The sequence below is a fragment of the Nyctibius grandis genome, chromosome 7 (assembly GCF_013368605.1).
Source record: "Nyctibius grandis isolate bNycGra1 chromosome 7, bNycGra1.pri, whole genome shotgun sequence".
Taxonomy (NCBI): Eukaryota; Metazoa; Chordata; class Aves; order Nyctibiiformes; family Nyctibiidae; genus Nyctibius; species Nyctibius grandis.
This window is the reverse complement of record NC_090664.1, coordinates 25453395-25473955: the sequence shown is the minus strand read 5'-3', so window position 1 is coordinate 25473955 and position 20561 is coordinate 25453395. Positions and strand designations below refer to the sequence as shown.

The window sequence follows — 20561 nt, the reverse complement described above, 5'->3', positions numbered from 1 at the left end:
TACGGATTTTATCTCTGACTCCTATTTAATAAAAGTAATAATTTGAATAAATAAAGAGCTTTTACTTGTAATTCTGTGCCTATCTCTTGAATTTCTATTACAGTGATTTGAAGTGGCACTAGATATTTGTTGACTACATGGAAGAAGGAAAGACTTGGGAGGAATCTGGAAGATTGGGGGGTGGTTTGTGTTTTGGGTTTTTTTTTTTTTGAGAAATTACTTAAATGGGATTGGGGATATTAAATGGCTTTAATATAGAAATCCTAACTTGCAAAGACTTCTTAATATACTTAACGCATAAAATCCCTTCTTCGGATATGGTGGGATCCTGGTTGCCTTAATATTTGAGGATCCTGCTTAGAAAATTGGAAGAGAAATGGCTTCCTAGCATGTTTATTCCCTTCTGTTTGTGTATACTTTTTGTATCATAGGAGTGTCACAGACTGTTAAGTCTTGGACTTAGACTAGAAGATACTAGTAGGCTTTTTATGCTGACTTTCAGTATATCAGGGAGCCATGAAATTTCACCCACGTAGGAGGGAGTGCAGCGGCTGTGGTGTGGCCATGGCATTTCAGTGGCAGGGACTATTCTGTTGTGTGTAACAGGCAGGCAGGTAGGGGTATCTGAAATGCACAAATGCTGGGGGGAGTGAGCTGGTTGAGAGATGACTGCTTGTTCTTACTGGTTGATTTGTGTCCCACGATACTCTTTTTTCCCCTTCTGCAGCTCCCAGAAGCACTGACATCTGAGGAGACAGGGAGATGTGACGCAGCAGTCAGGCATCTAATAAAAATAATTGTCCATATGAACTCTTTATCACTCGTCAGCTGACAGCAACTAATCTCTGAATGTGAACAATTTCTGAGCTTTCAGAGAGCAAAAAAGGAAGAAGACTATTTTTTTTTCTTTACAGTTTGAAATCGTGCTTAGTGTCTAAATTATTTTTGAGAGAGGACTATGAAGGAGGAGCTTGTAAATCCCACTCTTTCTAGTTCTATCAGTTGACCTAATAAAAGGTATAAATCTTGCCTCCAGCGTATATAGTGGCAGGCATTAAAATCACTTCAAAAAGATTTAAAGGAAGAAAAATTATGTTGTAAAGGGAAGAATCTTCTGAGGGAAGGAGACATCTCACAGTTCTGTATCTTGTTTGTAGCAATCTGGGCAAAGAAAATAGTTTGATTAGTTCTTAGTATAATCTCTGTACCTGTTGAATACTGCATTTTTGGTGAGGGTCAGCAGTAGTTGGCATCTGGCTGGGATTTGTGCTTGTGGTGCCGATACGTGGGATGTGGACTGCACACATGATGTCTTTGTGTCTTCTGAAATGGGAGGAGGAAATAGGAGTAGCAAAAATTCCAGTAGGTAGTAAGGAAAATGTATATATCCAGACAGCTGACAAATAACTACAGGACAAAAAGCTTCCTGAAGCATTAACAGGAACGAACCGTGTGTATTGTTTGAAGTAAGCTGATAGGCAATACCTGAGACCCAAGTTTGTTCCCATGGTATAGGTAACATAGAGTTAATATCTGCTAAAAAACTGTTGCAAAAAGGTAAATGACAGCATGAAAAGAAGCTAAGCAAAACGATGTATATTACTTTCAGGAGGAAAATTATCTAGTGAAAGGTCAATATTAACACCTTATGTTAACATGAGGTCAGAAGCCAAACAGGGCATCTCATTTTTCTTCCACAGAAATACAGTTATGGACTTTCTGTTGAAGAGTAAAGATTAAATCTTAAGGAGAGGTGCATAAATGTACTGTGTGATTTCCTTAGAAGCAAAGGGAAGTAAGGATCTGGGAACATGATGAAAATGAAAAGCTGTGCATAGCACTGCTGCATTGGATATTGTATGCATCACATCTGCAAGCTACACCTGCCTCCGCTAGCCCGTGATTGAAACAAGTAATTATGTACTTGGCAGCTCAACATATACTGTCACTGCTTCTTGATGATGCCTTCTTACTTGTCCTGTTGCACTACATCAGCATATTCCTCTTCAGTACATTAGCTTGGTAGGAAAATGTTTCAATAAAATTATAAATAATTTTTCACGCAATGAGTTCACCTCCTCTTCCTGTGTAAATTTTTAGATTGTGATAGGCAAGAAAATAGTAGGGTGCTCCAGATAAGAGGAGGACTTCTGGGGCAGGAGAAGAATCTGTTTAAAATAGCTAAAAGAAATACTAATCATGGTGTTTGTGTTTGTACTGATCACTGTGTACCCATGATACCAAGCATATAACACTTTTCAGTTTAGACATGAACATCTTAAATTTTTAGACAAAATATAGTTGAAAAACTGAAATAGGATTTTTTTTTTTAACTCATCTCTTAAGACAGAACTCTGTCTCCTTACTGGTTAATGAGTCATCAAGCATTTTATTTTATCCTGCAAATAATACATACTTATTTGGTAACCCAAAAGGGAATAATTATACTCAGATACTTGTTTATGGATGGAGCTCTGTTTCTGGTGTGCAAATAAAACTGCCTGAAGTACACATACTGAAGTACTCACACTAACTTCAGTAAAAGGCTTCTTTATTTGTGGGTTCGTTGGTTTGTTGCTGGTTTCAGGTTGTTTTAGTATTTCAAGTTGGAAGAGAGCTGCAACTGAGTATATTCTTCAGTTTCCCCACTCGGCCCTCTCTGGTTTGTCCACCAGGGGCATGCCCTGCAGATATGAGAGATGGTTAACGGAATGACAGACTCCATATCTTCGTCACAGCTGAAAGCTGAGGTAACATGACTGAGAGCCTGAATATCTCCAAGGTCTGAGGTGAAGTAAAAGCCTGGGAAGAAGTTGCTTGCAGTCCAGAGAAGGGGCTTATTGCTTAGTTTATTGGATGACAAGAGTGTGATAGGGAGAAGCTAGGCTGGCACTGTGAATGTGTGCATGGCTTCAGGACGAGCTGGGGTTGGGAACAGGTGGTTTCCTGAGTGTGTATGTGTGTATCCATGTTGCTGAGTAATCCTCAGCTTTGATCTGAGGAGGTTAGCTTCAGGGGATGGGGCAGCAAGCCACTTTGAGATAGGTAATAGGGTCAAGAAGCCATTAAAAGCTAGGTGTAGAAGGGGATTTCTGGTGAATAGGGTGATGCCTCATTTTTCCAGTGCCTTCTGAGTGCTTGACAGACAGCCCTGGAGCTGCTGTTGGCTGCATGCTGCCAGGCTCCTTGGAAGGACCAGTTGACTAGTCCACTGAGCTTCCCAGTGGCCTGGGACACTGAGTGGGAGGGACTGCTTGTGCTTTCCAGATACGGTTGTTACGGGGTAAGGGGACGCATTGGAAGAGGGGGAGAATGGGCAAGTGATGCCCTGAAGATGGTAGAATGAGTGCACCCCAGGTACATGCAAGGAAACAAGAAGAGAGAGAAACATCTCTATATTAGAAATAACAATGCTAATAAAAGCTGGCATTGTGTGTAAAATAGTTATTTAATTGCCTTACGGCTATTGAGGCAGGAGGAGAGAGACTGGGGGAAGAAAGGCTATTAGAAAACAAGGTCTTTTAAGGGTTGCTTTTGGTTAATATTTGGGATAAGAAGCTGCACTATGAGTCTCAGGGAAAGGAAACCTGCAGCCAGAGGATGCGTAATGTCCAGAACCTCTTCTCCTAAAAAAACTGAGAGTGTTGCAGCTGGCACGTTTCAGAGTGCATTAACACATGTTTAGGCAGGAATTTTACCAATTCTCAGTCTTCTTAGTAACTAAAAATCTCTGGATTTACCTTCTGGATATAATATGTGCAGGTTTTTTTAAGAACTTGTATCAACTTTTGCATTAGCAGGTGATAACAAACTAGTTTTGTTTTTTGAGTGTCACAGAACAGCTCACAGTTCCATTTCTGAAGTTCAGAGTTATTTTGACGGTAACAAGCATTTTGTATATGCCCTTATACAAAGCCAGGACTTGTGTTTTGTTAAGAAGCTTCAAGTGTCTGTGGTAAGCTGTTAACAGCCTGCAAGAAAAAGCAGCAGGAGGTGTGGGTAAATCTACCTAGCTTTGTCTGGAGGTTGCAGTTACATCTGTTCTGGCTAATGGCCTTGACTTAGGGATGTTGTCTGGGGGTCAGCCTATACTTTAATCGAGTTCAACCAGGGACAGCTGTAGAAAATGCAATGTGAGCACTGCATTTTGTGTTCCCAAGTGCTGCTTAGGTCTGTGAATATGAAAGATAAATTCTTGGTTACACTGTGTGTTGCTGGATCCTAAACGTTTACACAAAATCTATTTTTATTAATACCTTGATCTCGTGTTTTCCTGCAGACTTGTCTTTTTGAAAACATTTTAGGTACGTGACCATAGTTATTTAAAGAAAAATACCAAGAAATGAAAAATGGTGTGTTCCTACAGTGAGGTTGGGTACACATAACTGGCATTCCCTTTATTCTGCTATCAGATTGAGCAATGCATAATGATACACACATTGATAATATCTTCAACAAGAGAAGTAAGAGTATGAAATTTGAAAACTATTTCAATAGTTGCTTTGCCTCCCCTCTCTTTATTCCCATATGTTTGTGTGTGTTTTGGTGTTGGGGGGATGAGGAGGAGAGGGAAATGAGCATAAACACTGCAAAATTTCCAGAGGCAATAAAAGACAAACAAACAAACTTCCAGTGTGTTGACCAGAATGGGAAGAATATGTTTAGGTGCCATGGTCATTTCAATTGCTGGCTGATAGGGGATTTTAACAGAAAGTTTAAAAACTGACTCTCTCTTCTTTTCCTTCTCCTTTATCTCTGTTCCAGATGAAAAGGAGAAATTTGAACCCACAGTCTTCAGGGATACGATTGTCCAAGGCCTCAATGAAGCTGGGAGTGACCTGGAGGCTATAGCCAAGTTTCTTGATGCAACAGGCTCACGGCTTGATTATCGCCGCTATGCCGACACACTCTTTGATATTTTGGTAGCTGGCAGCATGCTAGGTAACCTGCAGTGTACCTGATACAGAATTTTGATGATCAGCATTGCTTCTTTTAAGATGCTGTCTTCCTTTACAAAGTGAACATTATAAACTGTATAACAATTTCACTTATCTAGCTTGCATTTCATATCGTAGCATTGTTTATTGTTTGTAAGGCAGTAATACCTAGGGACTTGATTGTGTGAGGCATTCTGCAAATATCACAAAAAATAGATACTGCTCTGGGAAGCCTTCAGTCTGAGCTGAAATAGCCTATAAATGCAACAGCAAAGAAAATTAGAGGGTTGCTAACTAGGGGAAACAGAGGAATTTATTAGCATGAAAAGGTGTAATACAGCACTCCAGGTTATTAGCCATTGCAAAGCTTGCTTTGTAGATGTTTCAACAAAGGCTACCTAAGAGGAGAAGTGAAGGATAATGAATGCTTTGTGGATGTTCATGGGGCATTTCTCCCAGGTATCAGTGGCAGCTTGGGCTCAAATACACCTTTCACTTTTGGAATAAGTTGGGTTTTTTTTACTGGTCACGTTGGTTTGATTCCTGCTTCCTGCTCTTTGGTTTGTAAGAAGAAAAGATGTTTTTGTAAGACTTGAGGTGATGCAGGAAACAAAAGCCAATGGAAATATCTAGGAAAAAAAGCTCTCAACAAAATAAGACAGGATAAAACTTTTGCAGCAGTGTTTTGAATGTTTACATGAGCCTGGTAAGCGTTAGAGGGATTAGGAGGATGTTCCAAGTCCTCAATTTAGTAACAGGGTGCTAATACTTTTCTCTTTGGAAAGGATTTGCATTATTGTGGTGTTTAAAGCAGTAAAAATGTGTGCAAGGTTATGCTCCAGCCCTTACTTATTTGATCACACTCAGTGCTCTCAAAAACAGCTAAGGTTCCTTAGTGTGACCTGAATCTCTCAGTCCTGTGCATTCTGTGTGATCTAAGGTGCAGCATATTGGCCAGCTGTCCCTTCTGTCAGGTGCCACCACAGCCTTGCAAAGCTCGTTCTCTCTGTTACGCCCTCTCCCCTGCTAGCTCTTGCCCTTGCCTTTTGCCTCAGTGATACTAACATAAGACTTATTAGACTTATTAAATCTTATAATTATAGAACATTCCCTAAAGTGAGAAATTGTTTCTTTCCTTTTTTTTTTTTTGCTTTCCTTTAGCTCCTGGAGGCACACGCATAGATGACAATGACAAGACCAAGATGACCAACCACTGTGTATTTTTTGCAGATGAAGATCATGATGCTATCCGAAATTATGCTCAGGTCAGTAAAGGCATGGTTGATTACTGTTTTCCATTTCTGTATCAAAAGGGATTACAGTGGAACATCTGCAGACTGTCTAGGCTGCAATAGGCTAGTTGCAGGGCAATTGAAAATCCAGTTAACCAGTCATCTGCCCTAACCTATAAATTTTAGGTAAGAAAATTGGATGTCTAAAATAATCTGATCACAGCTGGCAATGTTTTCTTTTACAGAAAGCAGTGTTACTTATTTTAGTCTACTGTTGGTTCAGTATATTTTTAGACACCATCCTTATTATTTTTGTTGACCTTTTCTGTATGCAGCCTGAAAGATTTGTATGAACATATTTTTAGAAACACATGAAGTATATGAATGACAAAAAACCATAAATCTCACGCCTCCAGCCTTTAGTTATATAACTAGTTAGGAATTGGGCATATATACCAAGAGCTTTCATTTCTTCTGCATATGTGATATATAATTTCTTTTTGCAGGAATAAGGCTTGCACAAATAGGCCTATGTGAAATTAACACAAAAAAGCAATGAAGCCAAAAACATTATTGAGGAGAAGCTAACTCCTTCGTGGAAGATAATAATTATATGAGAAATACAGTAAGAATTCTATTGAAAGTTCAAAGCTACCATGCAATTCTGGATACAAGTAGGATTGCGTAAAAATGCAATACCATTGAAACTCCCATATGTCAAAAGTCTATTGTCGATTAAGTAACATATTTATCTTTTTAAATAACTAGTTATTATTGGGATGCAGGAGACAGTAAGTGAAAGCATAAAAGCCACTGTCCCTTCTAAGGCGTTGAGGGTGGTAAGTTGCTAAAAAGGTGCGTGGTTGATTTAAAGGATGCTGGGATCAGAATCAGCATGAGTAACAAATGTTCGCTAAATAGCAGAAAGCTCCTTTAAAAACACATCTTTGATAATCTGAAGAAGTGAAATATACTTATTTCTAGAAAGAGGTTCATCTCATGTATCAGCTTTATCATCTCTTAAAAACAGGGTATTTACTTCAGGAAAATCTGTTTTTTGTAAAAGCATTGATTCTGTTTTCTTGAATTTTAATATTGTAACAGTTTGATAATAAAAATTGGCAGTACCAATCCTCCAAGGAGAAATTTTAACTTTAAAGTAAAAGGTTGCATGTTGGAAAATGTGAGGGAAGGCTTCAGGATTTGAAGCAGTGGAATTTTCAATATATTCTCTGCATTTCAAACGAAAGCCACCAAAATAAGTCAACATTTTCTAGTTAATGCCTGAAGAGATGTTTCCTTTTATAGACCTCACCATTTGTCTTTCATGCATAATGGGAAATAGAGCTCTTATTGTATTATGAAAAAGTGGAATTAGGGTAAAATAGTGTTTAGAGCTTTCTTATCTTCCAGGTTATTTCTTACTCTGACTCCCAAATGAACCAGTAGCATGGCTATTTTTTGTGATTTTAGTCATGGAAACAATTCAAAGAATGAAAAGTCTTCAAGAAAAAAAGACTAAAGCTAGTGTTGATATTTTAGCAGATTATTTGGTTGTGAAGTATACTTCTGTCATTTACAGGGACTTATAAAAATATACAAAATTTTGTGTGGAAATACGAACAAGAGGCTAGCTTTTGTTTTCATCTTACACTTTATTTTATTAGAATTCTTTATCTCTTTGCCTCTCATCATGGCCACAATTTGATTTTTCACTTGTTCTGAGCCAAAATACTACCATTCAGGATGTTTGGACATATTTTACCTTCTCTGAAAAGTTAATTGAAACTTTCTTAACTTAATTTCTCCCCGCACCACCATCCAGCCTGACAATAATGTCATTTGTTCCCCATATAAACGTTTTTACCTGTGACAGTGAGTCACATGTTTTGTGCCCTTTATACAACAGTGAGAGCAGTGAATTGTTTATTTAATTTCTTATCTCTCCCTTCTTTCGTCTGAATGCACCCTGCACCTGTGCTGCTTCTGCTTTCATAATCTGTGGTCGCATGATGGGAAACAAATGGTGAAAACTGGAGAACAAGTGTTTCCGAGAACATACTTGTTGTAAAAGCTTTGTCGAATGCTCTTCCTCCTTCCCTAGCAGTAGTGTGTTTTGTTGTAAGCATTCATGTTAGTGGATTTGACAAAGATCCTGTATCTATGGAAGATGCCCCGCAGTGCTACCCGACTGCCTCACTCCATCGGTTTACACCTGACAGCTTCACCAGAGCGCTGCATTACCAGGGGATGGGTGCGGAGTTAACTTCCTGCTCCTCCTCCTTTCCCTGCTTTTGATCTCTGGATAGGGTGAAAAGTAGAGTAGGAATAAAATTTTGAGAAATACAAAAAAGACGACCCTCAAATTGCAGTAAATTCTCAGATTCAAACATTGCTCTATGACGCATGAATTGCAAAACTTCTATTTTTCCACTTGTGAACAAACTAATAGAGGAGGGTGTTCTGTGGTCTGCCATGAGACAGGCAATGCAACAGATAACTGCAGAAATATCATTCTGCTGTCTGCTTATTTCCTGGAAACAATGTCTAAAGGAAAACAGTGCAGTGGAGTATCAGAGTGTGAGAAGCCACCATTGCTTCCTACTTTTTCTTCCTGCTGTGGAGATAATAAAAAGAAAAAATTATCACGGATTAGTCAAAGGTATTCTTTATGGATTCAGTCGGGGCAGTCTTGTTTCCCTTTGCCTTTATTGTAAAGAAGGATGGCTGCAAATGTTACATTTTTTTAAGTTAATCTGTGTTTATCTTTAGGTCTTCAATAAACTTATCAGGAGATACAAATATCTGGAGAAAGCATTTGAAGATGAGATCAAAAAGGTAATGTTGGTGGCAGTCTCCTCTTGGGTGTTAATATTTTTTACCCCATGTCTAATGTAATTGTATATGTACAAATGTGGTGCTGTAACGTATTTGATTTAGCTCTACTGGAAAGGAAGATGGAATCTACAGGTGGCAGCTTTAGTCTGCAGATTCAGCTCTGTGGGACTACTGCGAGCAGCACTTGGTGTAGATTAATTCTGAATTAATGCTTCCGTTGGTTGCTTTGACCAAACTCACCTCCTTATCGCAGGCTTTTCTGTGCAGAACTTCAATATGCTTTGGGGTATCATTCTTAATGAGAGATAGTGTTAGTGTCCTGCTAATAGAACAGCTCTCTGTTTTTTTTTCCATAGAATAAATGCAAATCTGCTGTGCAGAATGTCACTTGATGTATGAGTATTAAACTACTCCTGCATTGTGAAATGAATCCTAACCACAAGTTTTTGTCTTTGAGGCCATAGATATGTGCAAGAAAAAGTCATCACCACTGGCAGAGTGCTCAGGATTTACCTGTTAGACTGTAGCAGATGTTTGTGGATGCTGTTTTGTTTTGTGATACTGAATTCGAAGGAGACAGGAGAAACCTGGGTAGAAATCTTTGAAAACCAAAATGCAGATTTATTTTGCATACTTTGAGTTCCTAGTAACAGTTGTAAATATCTTTTCCTAATGGCCTGAATAAGTAATAACTGCTGTGCTGTAAGTTAACAGGCATGCTGATAATGGCAAAACCTGTCCTGTGACTAAGATACCATGTTTGTTAAAAGTGTGTTTCCATATTATTTAAACATTAGAAAGATTTCTGCAAGGGTCAAGTGAGGGTAAGTCTGGAGCACCGCCACCTCTTGTGGCTGAATAAATTTGGCTCTGATTTATACATTCTTGCTCATATAGGAAATTATTTTTGCACTTGTGGCCAGCATGCCTATTAACTGGTGCTGATTGCTCAATACATCATTCTAAAGACCTAAATTTACCTCTATCCCCACACAAATCTAGTGTTCTTGCTGTTAATTACTGTAATCATTGACATGAGACGCGCTGACTCATAGCATTCAAGTTTCAGAGAGTGTTCAGCATATTAAGCAAATGTCATGTCAATTCAAGACGCCTCCTCCCTCTTCTGTAACTTGCTTGGCTCTGAATCCTCTAAGAATTCACTTTGCATGCTTAGAGACAAGATGAGACTGTGGTTAATATATAATAATTTAACTCTTCAGTTGAGGAACAGGTGCCTCTGATGTGAAGTGTAGCCATATGCCAGCTTGAGAGAAAGCAATAATTTGAGTTGCAGTGTGACTGGAGTCATGTGACTCATTTAAAGCCAGTGGAAGCATCCTAGCCATGGCAGTGTGGGGTCAGAGTGGGCTCGCTCACCTTGCAGACTGCAAATCTCAATTTTATGTACGTGCTTTTTGTAGAGTTTTCAGTGTCAGTTTACATCTTGTATGACAAATCATGAGATGAGGTTTGCATAGTGGTCTTAGGATGAGGGGAAATCTTTCCATCTGCCCTTTCATCACCACCCTTAGCACTGGTGCAAATCTTGGCCGGGGCCCCAAGAGACACACCTTTCGGCATGGGTGCCGAGTGCACTCGCTTCCTTGGTTAATGCAGTTTATCTGAGAATTAGAAACTAGGAAGGTGGTTGTGAAGGTGATTGGGCCTGTGTATTGTACCTACGCTGTCATCGCCTTAAAACCCTTGAGGACTATTCGTAGATGTCTTCTCCCTCCCCCTGCTTGTGTGAACCCACCAAGTGACTGTCTTCTCACTGATGAGGCTGCTGGGGTTTTAACTATTTAATACTTTAATCCCTGTGTGCAGTAACTTGTGTGAGAATAGCTGCTCATACAGGGTCAGAAGGTAGATACATTAGTATTTCTGGAAGGTGTTTCTGCAAGATTTAGTAGTTCAAATACTACTGTACTTGGTCAATGGTTAGAAAAGCAAGAGAGCGACTCCTTGATGTTGTTTCATGGGTCACTGTCCCAACAATGAAAGTTATTTTTCTGGCAGACTCATTAGGCAGCTAGAGCACTTAGGGGAAAAATAGCTCTTCTCACAGAGCAAGTAGTGCTAAAAACAGTTTCACTCTAAAGAAGCAGATGGTGTCAGTGGGACTTCTCTTTCAAGAGAGATTCTCTTAAATGGCAGTATTGGTACAAGTATTTGCTTTATGTCTTCTAGTTCATAGTTTTGTCTGTAGGACATCATTATTTCCCAGCACCTTTCCCTTTTTGTCTGCTTCTAGCTTTCAAATGTTTTATTTCTCAACGCTGTCCCCTCAAAATTGCCAGTTATTCTTTCTTCTAGTGACATAAACAAACCATACATCTAAATTTTTACATCTAAATTATTTTGTGCAAGCAATTTCAACAGAAGACAAAGATGTTTAAGCGCATTGCTCACCTGCTGTTTATTGATATAGGCAGCTTAAGTTCATATGAGCACTGCCCAGTGTACTGGCATAGACCTATGACAACATTTTGCAATAATTTCAGTAAAACTCTCAGTTCCAAATTTGTGTTCATCTTTCTTACATATGTATTTCTGTTCAGGTCAGTGGATGAAGAATGCAATATTAGCTGTCTGTATAGTGGGTTTGCATGTTTAAGTAGCATTATATATAGGTTTTTTAGTCATCAAAATTGGGATAAAGTACAAGTAAGTATATTTTTGGTCTCAACAGTGGTAAATGTGACATATGAGGATGTCTGAAGTACTGGGAGATGTTATGAGGTCCTTTGACCGGATTCCTGTTTTCCTAATAGAAGAACACTAAATCAAGCTGGGAATTATGAAATAAGAGGAGACTAATATTCTGAGATCAAATGCGGAGTAAACAGAGATGCTTTAAGTCAGCTAAATGAAAGGCAAGAATCAGTCAGCAGGTATCTGTTGTTACGTTAGCTGCCTTCTCCATTGCTGACAATTCAGTGCTGTTTACAGATTTGACAAACTGTCAGATGCTAAAGCAACAGACCACTTCAGATGATGAAGATATAAAAAGACACCACACTCCCTGTGTGGATAAAATTCATTAATTTTCACTGTTCAGGTTTTCAGATCGCAAGAGGAGAGCAGAGGCACTTGTTCTTCTTGTATGCTTTTTAATGTTGCATGTGTGTCTTTACTTGTGCATATCTTTTATGCCCAGAATTTGTGCCTAAAATAATTTTTCTTTAAAGACAAAAATAGCATGGAACAGCACATTAGGTCTGGTCTTGTGCTTATTACGCATACTGAAATCCCACTTAAATAGGTGGGAGTTCTTATAGCTATGATAAAAATACAAAATTGTGAGCCAGAACTGCACATTTTATGCCTGGAATCAATCTGCATCTGTAACAAAAGCAGTAATGCCAGTGCTTGGCTAGCAGCAGGGAAGCATCAGCTTGGAGAACTTTCTGTGGGTGGTTTGGTACTACTCCGAAGTGACTTGGACATTTTGTGACTTCCTGCTGAGGTTTGTAATCGTGATGGTAAAAGAAGAGCTCTTAAAGTAATCAGCAGTAAAAATCTGAAACAGCAGCTTTGAACTTAAAGTTTTGTTCTTTTTGATGTTTTTTAAGTGGGTTTATTAAAGGTTTTGATTCTTCCCATCACCCAGTCTCCCCCTAAGTTAGGCTATGTTTCACAATTGCTTGAAAGTATGGAATAATATCCTTGAACAGCAGAAAATGACATGTATAAGTTTATTTGACCTGCTTCTCAAAAATATTAGTAAAACAAAAATTATGCTAGTAGCACCAACAGTACTTTAAGTAGTTAGAGATGTGTAGAAGACAAAGTTCCTGCTCAAAACATACTGCAGTGGTGTACAGTTCAAGAACACCATAATTCAGATTCATGCTAAGAGACTTGCAAGAAGCATGTTTGAAAGGAAAGGGAAGAGGATGAGGCTGTGAACTTCATAGATACATGATTTCAGACCTTCCAAAACATTTGAACAAATACAGATTTCTCAAGACTAGAGCTGATAAATGTTTGGATGTTCTTATCTTAGAATCCTTTTCCACCTTGGACTGCATAACTCTGGCTTTGCAGCTGGATTTACTGCCTTTGTTGCTTTCGTGACTCGAATCTCACATGAATGGGTGTAACTGGTCATGATCTACTCATTACTGACAAAACCCAATGCAGGTTACAGCTCAGAAATATGTCAAAACCTGGTCTGTCATGTTAAAGTAGTCAGTGTGACCACTTTCTAATCAAAATCCTCATCTGTTGCTTATATAGGAGCACAAGGAGTGAGAGTTAAGTAGCATACAAAAAAATCTAAAGCCGTTTCCTCACTGTTAACAGTCTCAGTACTTACAGTAAAGAGCAAAAGGTCTAATTCAGATTTTTTTCTTGTGCAGATCTCATTTTGGTACAGTATTGTTGATAAAGCTTGCATAAAGAAAGCTTGAAATCTCCAGGCTTCCATTTTACATGAGACTTGTATTGAAATTGTGTTAAAATGTTTTCAGTCTTCCCATTAAATGTGTCCCTGGAGTTTTTACCTGCACCGTTATATACACCAGTTAATTGCTGCATTTGAAAATACAGCACACCACTTGCTTCTCGTCCATATATTTAGAAATAATAATTCCATTCATCTGCATCCCAAATTTTCTTACATTTTCTGGTTGTGAGTCACAGTTTGTTGAAATAAAATTACACCTTGAGATTTTACTGTTTCAAAATGTTTCTTTTAAGCTAAAACTGCATATTGCAATCATTTGGCTGAAACCCACTAAAAAAAACCCAAATGATTTCTCTGTGGTTGAATCATTCAGGCCTGTGTAAGCTATAATTTAAAGCTGGTGCTGTTTTGTAAGTACTACTGTATGAATGAGGGTTTTCTCGGTTTTGTTCACAGAGCTATTCATAAAACACTGCATGAATTTTAATAACTTACTTCATTAGTTATCTGGATTTTTAAAATATCACTGTATTCAGAAAGCTTTACAGATAATGATAAGCAGCTTAGGTGTCTTAGAGAAGAGCTCTCACTGTCCATGGTAACAAGTGCAGGGACATGACTGATGTTCTGTCCCTTTGTGTGTGTAGGTTTTGGTAATTAAGAAATACCCTTAAATTGGAACCTGGGTGGGAATTTTCCATCAGAACGAGCTGTTCTGCTTTGATTGCATCTGATGCTCATTTGGAGAAGCAAAAAGAATGTCATGACAGCAGAAGGTAGCTGAATAAAGCACTGGTGGCTGAAGAAGGAAATGAGAATTCCTTTTTAACTCCAGAAATGGATGTCTGCAGTCTTTTTTTTTTTCTTTTTTCTTTTCTTTTTTTTTTTTAGTGATGGTAAATTTGTAAGCTGGCTTCTGATGGAGTCAGCACCTTTTTGCAATGAATGAAGCTTCCCTTTGCTATCTAGCCTTCTTTTTCACGTCACCCATATTGTGATTGCTAACAACATGTTAAGAAAACATTATTGTTAATTGTAATGCTATTAGCAAAATCTCATTTAGCACAACTTTTATTCCTGATGTAAAGAGGTGTAATTGACTCCAGCAATACACTTTCAAGTCATTAATTTTGACATATGAAATTAAGATATTTAAAATAGACTTAATTGCCATTTTTAGACTTTAAGAGGTAAATATGTAGTTCGGATCTTCTAGCGCTTAAGACAGTGAGATTTGTAATTTTTTTCTCAAGCCTAGTTGTTTCTGTTGTTTCCTCCTGTAATAAGTAGTAGGAATGGCGAGGTCTTAAAGCAGTTTTTGTTCCTGTCTGTCCTTTATCAGCTTTATCAAGAATGTCTGAACTTGAAATATATTTTTTATTATAGCCAATAGAAAATCTGTTGTAATTGTGCTGTGTTCCCTTCCCCAAAAGGAAAACAGGAAACTTTCTCATCCTTTTATTGTTCACATGAGTAATAGTGTTTCTAAGCTAGAAAAGGAACTGCATCGGTGTGGGGCATAGTCCAAAGTCTGAAGATGTGAATGGGCAGGCTCCTGTCAGCCTGTTGAAATCAGCAAGTCTGTGATCCTATAATTTCTGTGGGTCTCAAACCTTTAACAAGCACTTTTATTTTTACACATATTTACATATATTTGGAGAAGATGGGCCTTACCTCCCTGAGTAAGGCAGTATTCCACATGCTTGCAACCTTAAAGAAAGTGAAATTATAAGCTATCAGTGAAATGGCACTGCCATGCTTCAGGACAGATTTTAACATGATTGCTATTAATTATAGTGGGACTTCTTGAGAAATAAGAAATTAAACTGTCTGCTAATATTCATCTCTACCTGTTGTCATTGCCTATGGCTCAAATATATATCTTTTTTTTTTCCCCCACAGCTTCTGCTGTTTCTTAAAGCCTTTACTGAGACGGAACAGACAAAGCTGGCAATGCTTTCTGGCATCCTGTTAGCCAATGGGACTCTTCCTGCTACAATTTTAACAAGCCTTTTCACTGATAATATAGTCAAAGAAGGTAATTTTCTATATGATCTTTTTTCTTACATTAGCTTTAATTGGAAATGTATTTTATTGCAACATATTTTATATGTTGGAAGCGTCTAACTATACAACACAAGTCAGTGTTTTAAAGCAGAAGCATATACAGACAGCAACAGCCAACATACTTTGTGAAATCTCATAAAAGGGCAGTCAAACATAGGAAAATAAGCAACAAAAAGCAAAAACAAACCCCAAAGGATTTATGTTATTTGGAAGTTATACATGTGTGTGCAAAATTGTAGAATATATGTATTACTTTGATACTAGAAAAGTGTGAAGTATAATACCTATTCCTGAGTTATGCCTACTAGTGTTTTTTCAAGTCTTGCCAATATCTTGTGCATGTGAGTGTGAAGTGGGACAGAGAGTACATGTAGGCCAACTGGACAGTGCAGGAGGAAAAAAAGTATTCAAACCCTCATTTTGCTTTTATACCAGTAATGATCAGTGTTTGATACACTTTCCTGGGACTTGTATTTACCATATGATGAGTAACTGTTCTTTCAGTCTTAGGGTATAATGCCTTTTTGAGATGACTTTTTTCCTTTCTTTTTTTTTTTTTTGGAGGGTTTTTAGTTAGTTCCTTATAGTCATCTGTCTTGGAGCTCTGATCTTCCAAATGCTTGCTCAACAATGTCTTTCTCTGCCAGTTACTGGCTACCTGGAGTAATTATAAATGCATCGTCGGTGTTGAACAGTTTTCATGAAATCTTTTTTGTTTTGTTGAAGAGCTATATATTAGCTAAAATGTATTCTAACTTTCATTTAAAAAAAAAGTGTTCTAACTTCATGTTCTCATTTGCAGCATGCTAACCATTACATTTGTTTTCTAAATGCTGCACAAAGAAAAGCCACAGCTGCAGCTTTACTCTGTCATCACCCACAGCTTTCAGAACCAGAACTAAACTAGGAGAAAAATCAAACAAAAGCACTAATCCATGTCTTAGGGTGATCGCCTGCAATGTTTTTACATCAAAGTCTATTCCTAGTTATGGGAAGACAAAAGGCATCTGAAAACTCAAATTTTTAAAACTCAAGTAATTTGTTATATTTTAAATTTAACATTTTAAGAATATGATTGTTATGTACAAATCCTAGAACAAATTCCATTTGCATTATGAACTTCTGTTTCTAGGAGCCATAAACTTTTGTCTGCAGCTTACATATACTTTTGGTTTTTAGTTTATATGTACTAAAAAAACCTGTGTCAGCATTTGAGCAAAAGATTGTTCAATCAGTGTTTGGGAATAGATCTTCTATGGAAGAACAATTAAAGATGTGAAGATAAATGAAAACCAGGAAAAAGATCAAAGCTTAAAACAGCTAGATCATATAAAAATAAACTTGATACTTTCTTTGATTTACAAAAAAACCAATGCTGCAGGCAAGTGAGGTTAAAATATATGAGGAAAAAATTATCTGAGGGAGTTGATCAGCATGGCAATCGTAACATTGGCAAAGAATTGTCTGAAAGGGAGAGGGGACAGATTGTGCTAATAGGAGATCTATCAAGTTTGAGGACAAATGCCTAATTAATTTTCGAATTCCCCTTTTTCAGTGTTGTCATTACTTTTACTGTGATGTATAGATGGGGAAAAAAATGTCTTTTGGGGATGGCTGACATATTTCTAGCAGAGACAGAGAAAGGTCTAGGCAGTGGTGAAACCTCATCAAAGTTAACTGTACCCTTATTGTCACCCATGCTGAAAAAAACAGTGCAAATGCAAAGAGCAGCTAGTGGGGTTAATCAATAAAATGAGTGGCTGAAGTTGCTTTCTGCAAATAGGGAAAAAAAAAATAAAAACAGAAAAATAGAACTATTTAAAGGAAAAGACAGTGTCAGCAAATGGATAGAGTATAGGAACTGGCCAATGATAAATTTGGACTGTAAATCAGAAGTAAGTTTGAAAACATGTGGGTAGTGAAGCCCTAGAACAACCCCCATCTAATATTTGTACTGGCATAAAACTTGGGTTTTTTTAAGCTAAAACTTGAAAAGGGGGTTAGGACATGGGTATTGGGGACAGTGCTTGGTGACAGAGACCAGAGAGTTCCATTCGATGTTGGAATTGAACTCATAAGCACATCAGATATGCTGAACACACATGTTTACAGGTTCAGAAGTTACAGGTGGATGTTACACCTAGGTGCCCTGTTGGTTGACCAGACTTTGTTAGTCTTGACTAGTCAGCCCACAGAACTTATGATCACTGCATCATGCTGGTTTCACTTGGAACCTGCTGTACAATGTGTAAAACAAGCCAAAAGTAGCATTTGTAGGCCTCTCTCGGTGTGGCACTGTGCATCCATGGTTCCATATAGTACTTCTCTAAGGATTGTGAGTTATGACTAAGCTCTTGAAATAAGGTTGCCAAAACTGTCATAACAGTCAAGATCTGTAATGAGTGTTAATGAAGTTTACACTGCTCTGGGAATAATCTCTTCTGTTCTTGTTTGATGACTCATTTAGTCGGTGTATCCTAGAAATAAAAAGAATGGATATCTATCTTAGAAAGTGGCTAAGAATGACAAAGCTACTTCCTACCAGTAGGTCCCATCTAGCTCTCAGAGCTTCAGGACTGTTTGGAGGTGAAATAGAAAATTGTAACGACTGACTGTAGCATAGTATATCGTTATCATTATCACCACCCTCAATAGCACTGTGAATGTTGATGTGAGTGTAGTATGGAGAAGCATAACTGGCCTACAGGGACCTTCCTCAAGGATGAGCTGGGTCTCCATCTCTGAGACCTTTCAGCTTCGTTCAGCTCCCTGCACTTGCAGCTTGCAGCCAAGAAGCCAGAGCAGATCCGTGGTGGTGCTGGTCTAGGAAATAGGAAAATAGGAGGTCGGGGGCTAATGGTTTCTTAGCTCCCCTGGGAAAGCTACAGCTAGCGGAAGCAGAGTTTGTTTGATTTAATGCACAAAATACTAAGTTGTGCCTTGAGGAAGGAATTTTTCCACTTAAAACAGTATTTGTGTCTGGTCCTACCAGCTACTAAATACCTCCTAGGAGGATGGGGTACAGTCGGTTACCTTGAAGTTGCGAAGTTATTTAACCCTATTCCAGGACTTGTTGAAAAGCGCTTTGAAGATACTTTTTTTCAGCTCTTATTCCTGACTATCCTTTGTTATTTTTGCCTTCATTTCCCAATTGATTTAATGCATAATTTTTGCTTTTGCATTGGACTTGGTCTGTAAATTGGAGAGGTGGAAAAAATAATTACAAAGAAAATCTTTGAACAATTGAATGGAGATGGGCGATACAGAATGAAAAGATTTTCAAACAATCTAGCATACTTCAGAAAATTAATACTGCATTAAAGAAAAAAATTAGCATTTCAGCTCTACATGTTTGTTCCATTGTCATAAATGTGTTCTTGTTCCATATCCTTGTAACCATTTTGTAACCTTGTAATTCTTACAGCCATCTCTAAATCATGTTGAAAATTGCTGAAGTGTGTTTTGTGTTTTTTCTCAAACAGGGATTGCAGCCTCTTTCGCTGTAAAGCTTTTTAAAGCATGGATGGCAGAGAAAGATGCCAATTCTGTTACCTCTGCTTTAAGAAAAGCCAACCTCGATAAGAGATTGCTAGTAAGTACAATGTATTTTCAATAATCCTTATCTGTCCTTGGGAAAGAGAAGGAAATAAAATGCAGATGGTAGTTTGCTGTAAGCATGTTAACTCCCCCTCAGACTCTCTTAACATTTTTAAAATATTTTGAATCACAGCAATATTGTTATGGCTGCAGCTTTGATGCAGGTTCAGGAATATTAAACATCACGTGTTTTTACATTCTGTCTCTATTTTTCCTGTAGTTAAATGCCTTCTGAAAGACTGTATATATGGGGCTTGGGAATTAATTAAATGGGTTTTTTTCTAACCACTGCTAACAAAACACACGCCACCAAAAACTGCACAAGGACTTTTATTTTTTAAAAATGTTTTACTCTTGTAAATAATAAATAAAGTATAAAGGGTTATGATTGGAATATAAGTTTCCAAAGTGACAGTGTTTAAATAGTATAGCAAAAGCACAGCTAATTTTCTGCAGCAACAGCCATCTGGGTAAGCAGAAATGGTCCTGCAGTGATGACAGCAGACTAGTAGGAGCAATGCAGGAAGGCTTTCAGCCTTTGGACTCAAAACCTGTGTTCTGGGTTTGTAACAATGGCCTGAGGTATTTAGAGTATATATGAATATGCAACAATGTCATGTGCCTTTCTCTCCCAGTGTCTTTCTGAAGATGGATATATTTTTTTTAATCCTCAAAAAGATTGCTGCTGTGATTGCTGCTGCAATAATCCACTCAAATGCGCTACATCCCATGTAGCACTGCCTGGAGAATTTCAGCAGGATTTCCTGCTTCTACCTCAATAATTTATGATTAGGCAAGAATCTTTCAAAAGTGAAGCAACCTCCCACACCCCTTCATCTCTTCCATTTGTATTTCATTTTAAGAGTCCAAGTCATAAATAATTTGCCATAAAGCTGAGAAATGAGCTAATTACACTTTTTATTAGAGAGGGGGGGAAAAAAGCAAACTGCATCTTATTTCTATTTTAAACTTGACTGACTTAAGCTTTCAGCTGTTGGCTCTCATTATGCTGCTATGTTAAAGAACTATAAAGTATCAGATGATGTTGTCTGATGTTCATGATAGTTTCTTCTTAATCTCATTTTCAGTAAGTAAACAGATTGAGGGTCTCTAGCTTCTTTTAAAAAAAAGTGCTGTCCATCCCACAAATCATTGTTAGACACCAAAAAGTGGATGCTAAGCAAATAGCGTTGAATCCTTGCTGAGATGGGGCATTTGCTGTAGCAATTTTTAAGAATAATTTTGACTTTTCTAAGTAGCTGGACTTTTGTAAATCATAGATTGACAGTGTCTTTGAATTGCCTGCAGGAGTTAACAGTACAAAGTAGATTTTGTGATTTTTTTGTTAAATGATGCATTAGCGGTAATGGTTGCTCAGCAGAGTAGTGACATCAGGCCAGGGGGTCCTGGGCCATATATGTATTGCTAAGTGTATTTTTCTTAAAGAGGTAAATGTGTGGACGCACTGGGAGGGCA

The 20561-nt window shown here is 37.9% G+C and overlaps 1 protein-coding gene across 1 annotated transcript in view; it reads left to right on the top strand.

Annotated features, from left to right (window-relative positions):
* BZW2 (basic leucine zipper and W2 domains 2) overlaps positions 1-20561 on the top strand; it is a 58296-nt gene that overhangs the window by 23432 nt on the left and 14303 nt on the right. The window contains exons 3-7 of the mRNA XM_068405014.1: positions 4765-4941; positions 6099-6202; positions 8942-9007; positions 15324-15459; positions 18971-19080. Coding sequence (XP_068261115.1) covers positions 4765-4941; positions 6099-6202; positions 8942-9007; positions 15324-15459; positions 18971-19080 — 593 coding nt within the window. The remainder of the gene's footprint in view (positions 1-4764; positions 4942-6098; positions 6203-8941; positions 9008-15323; positions 15460-18970; positions 19081-20561) is intronic.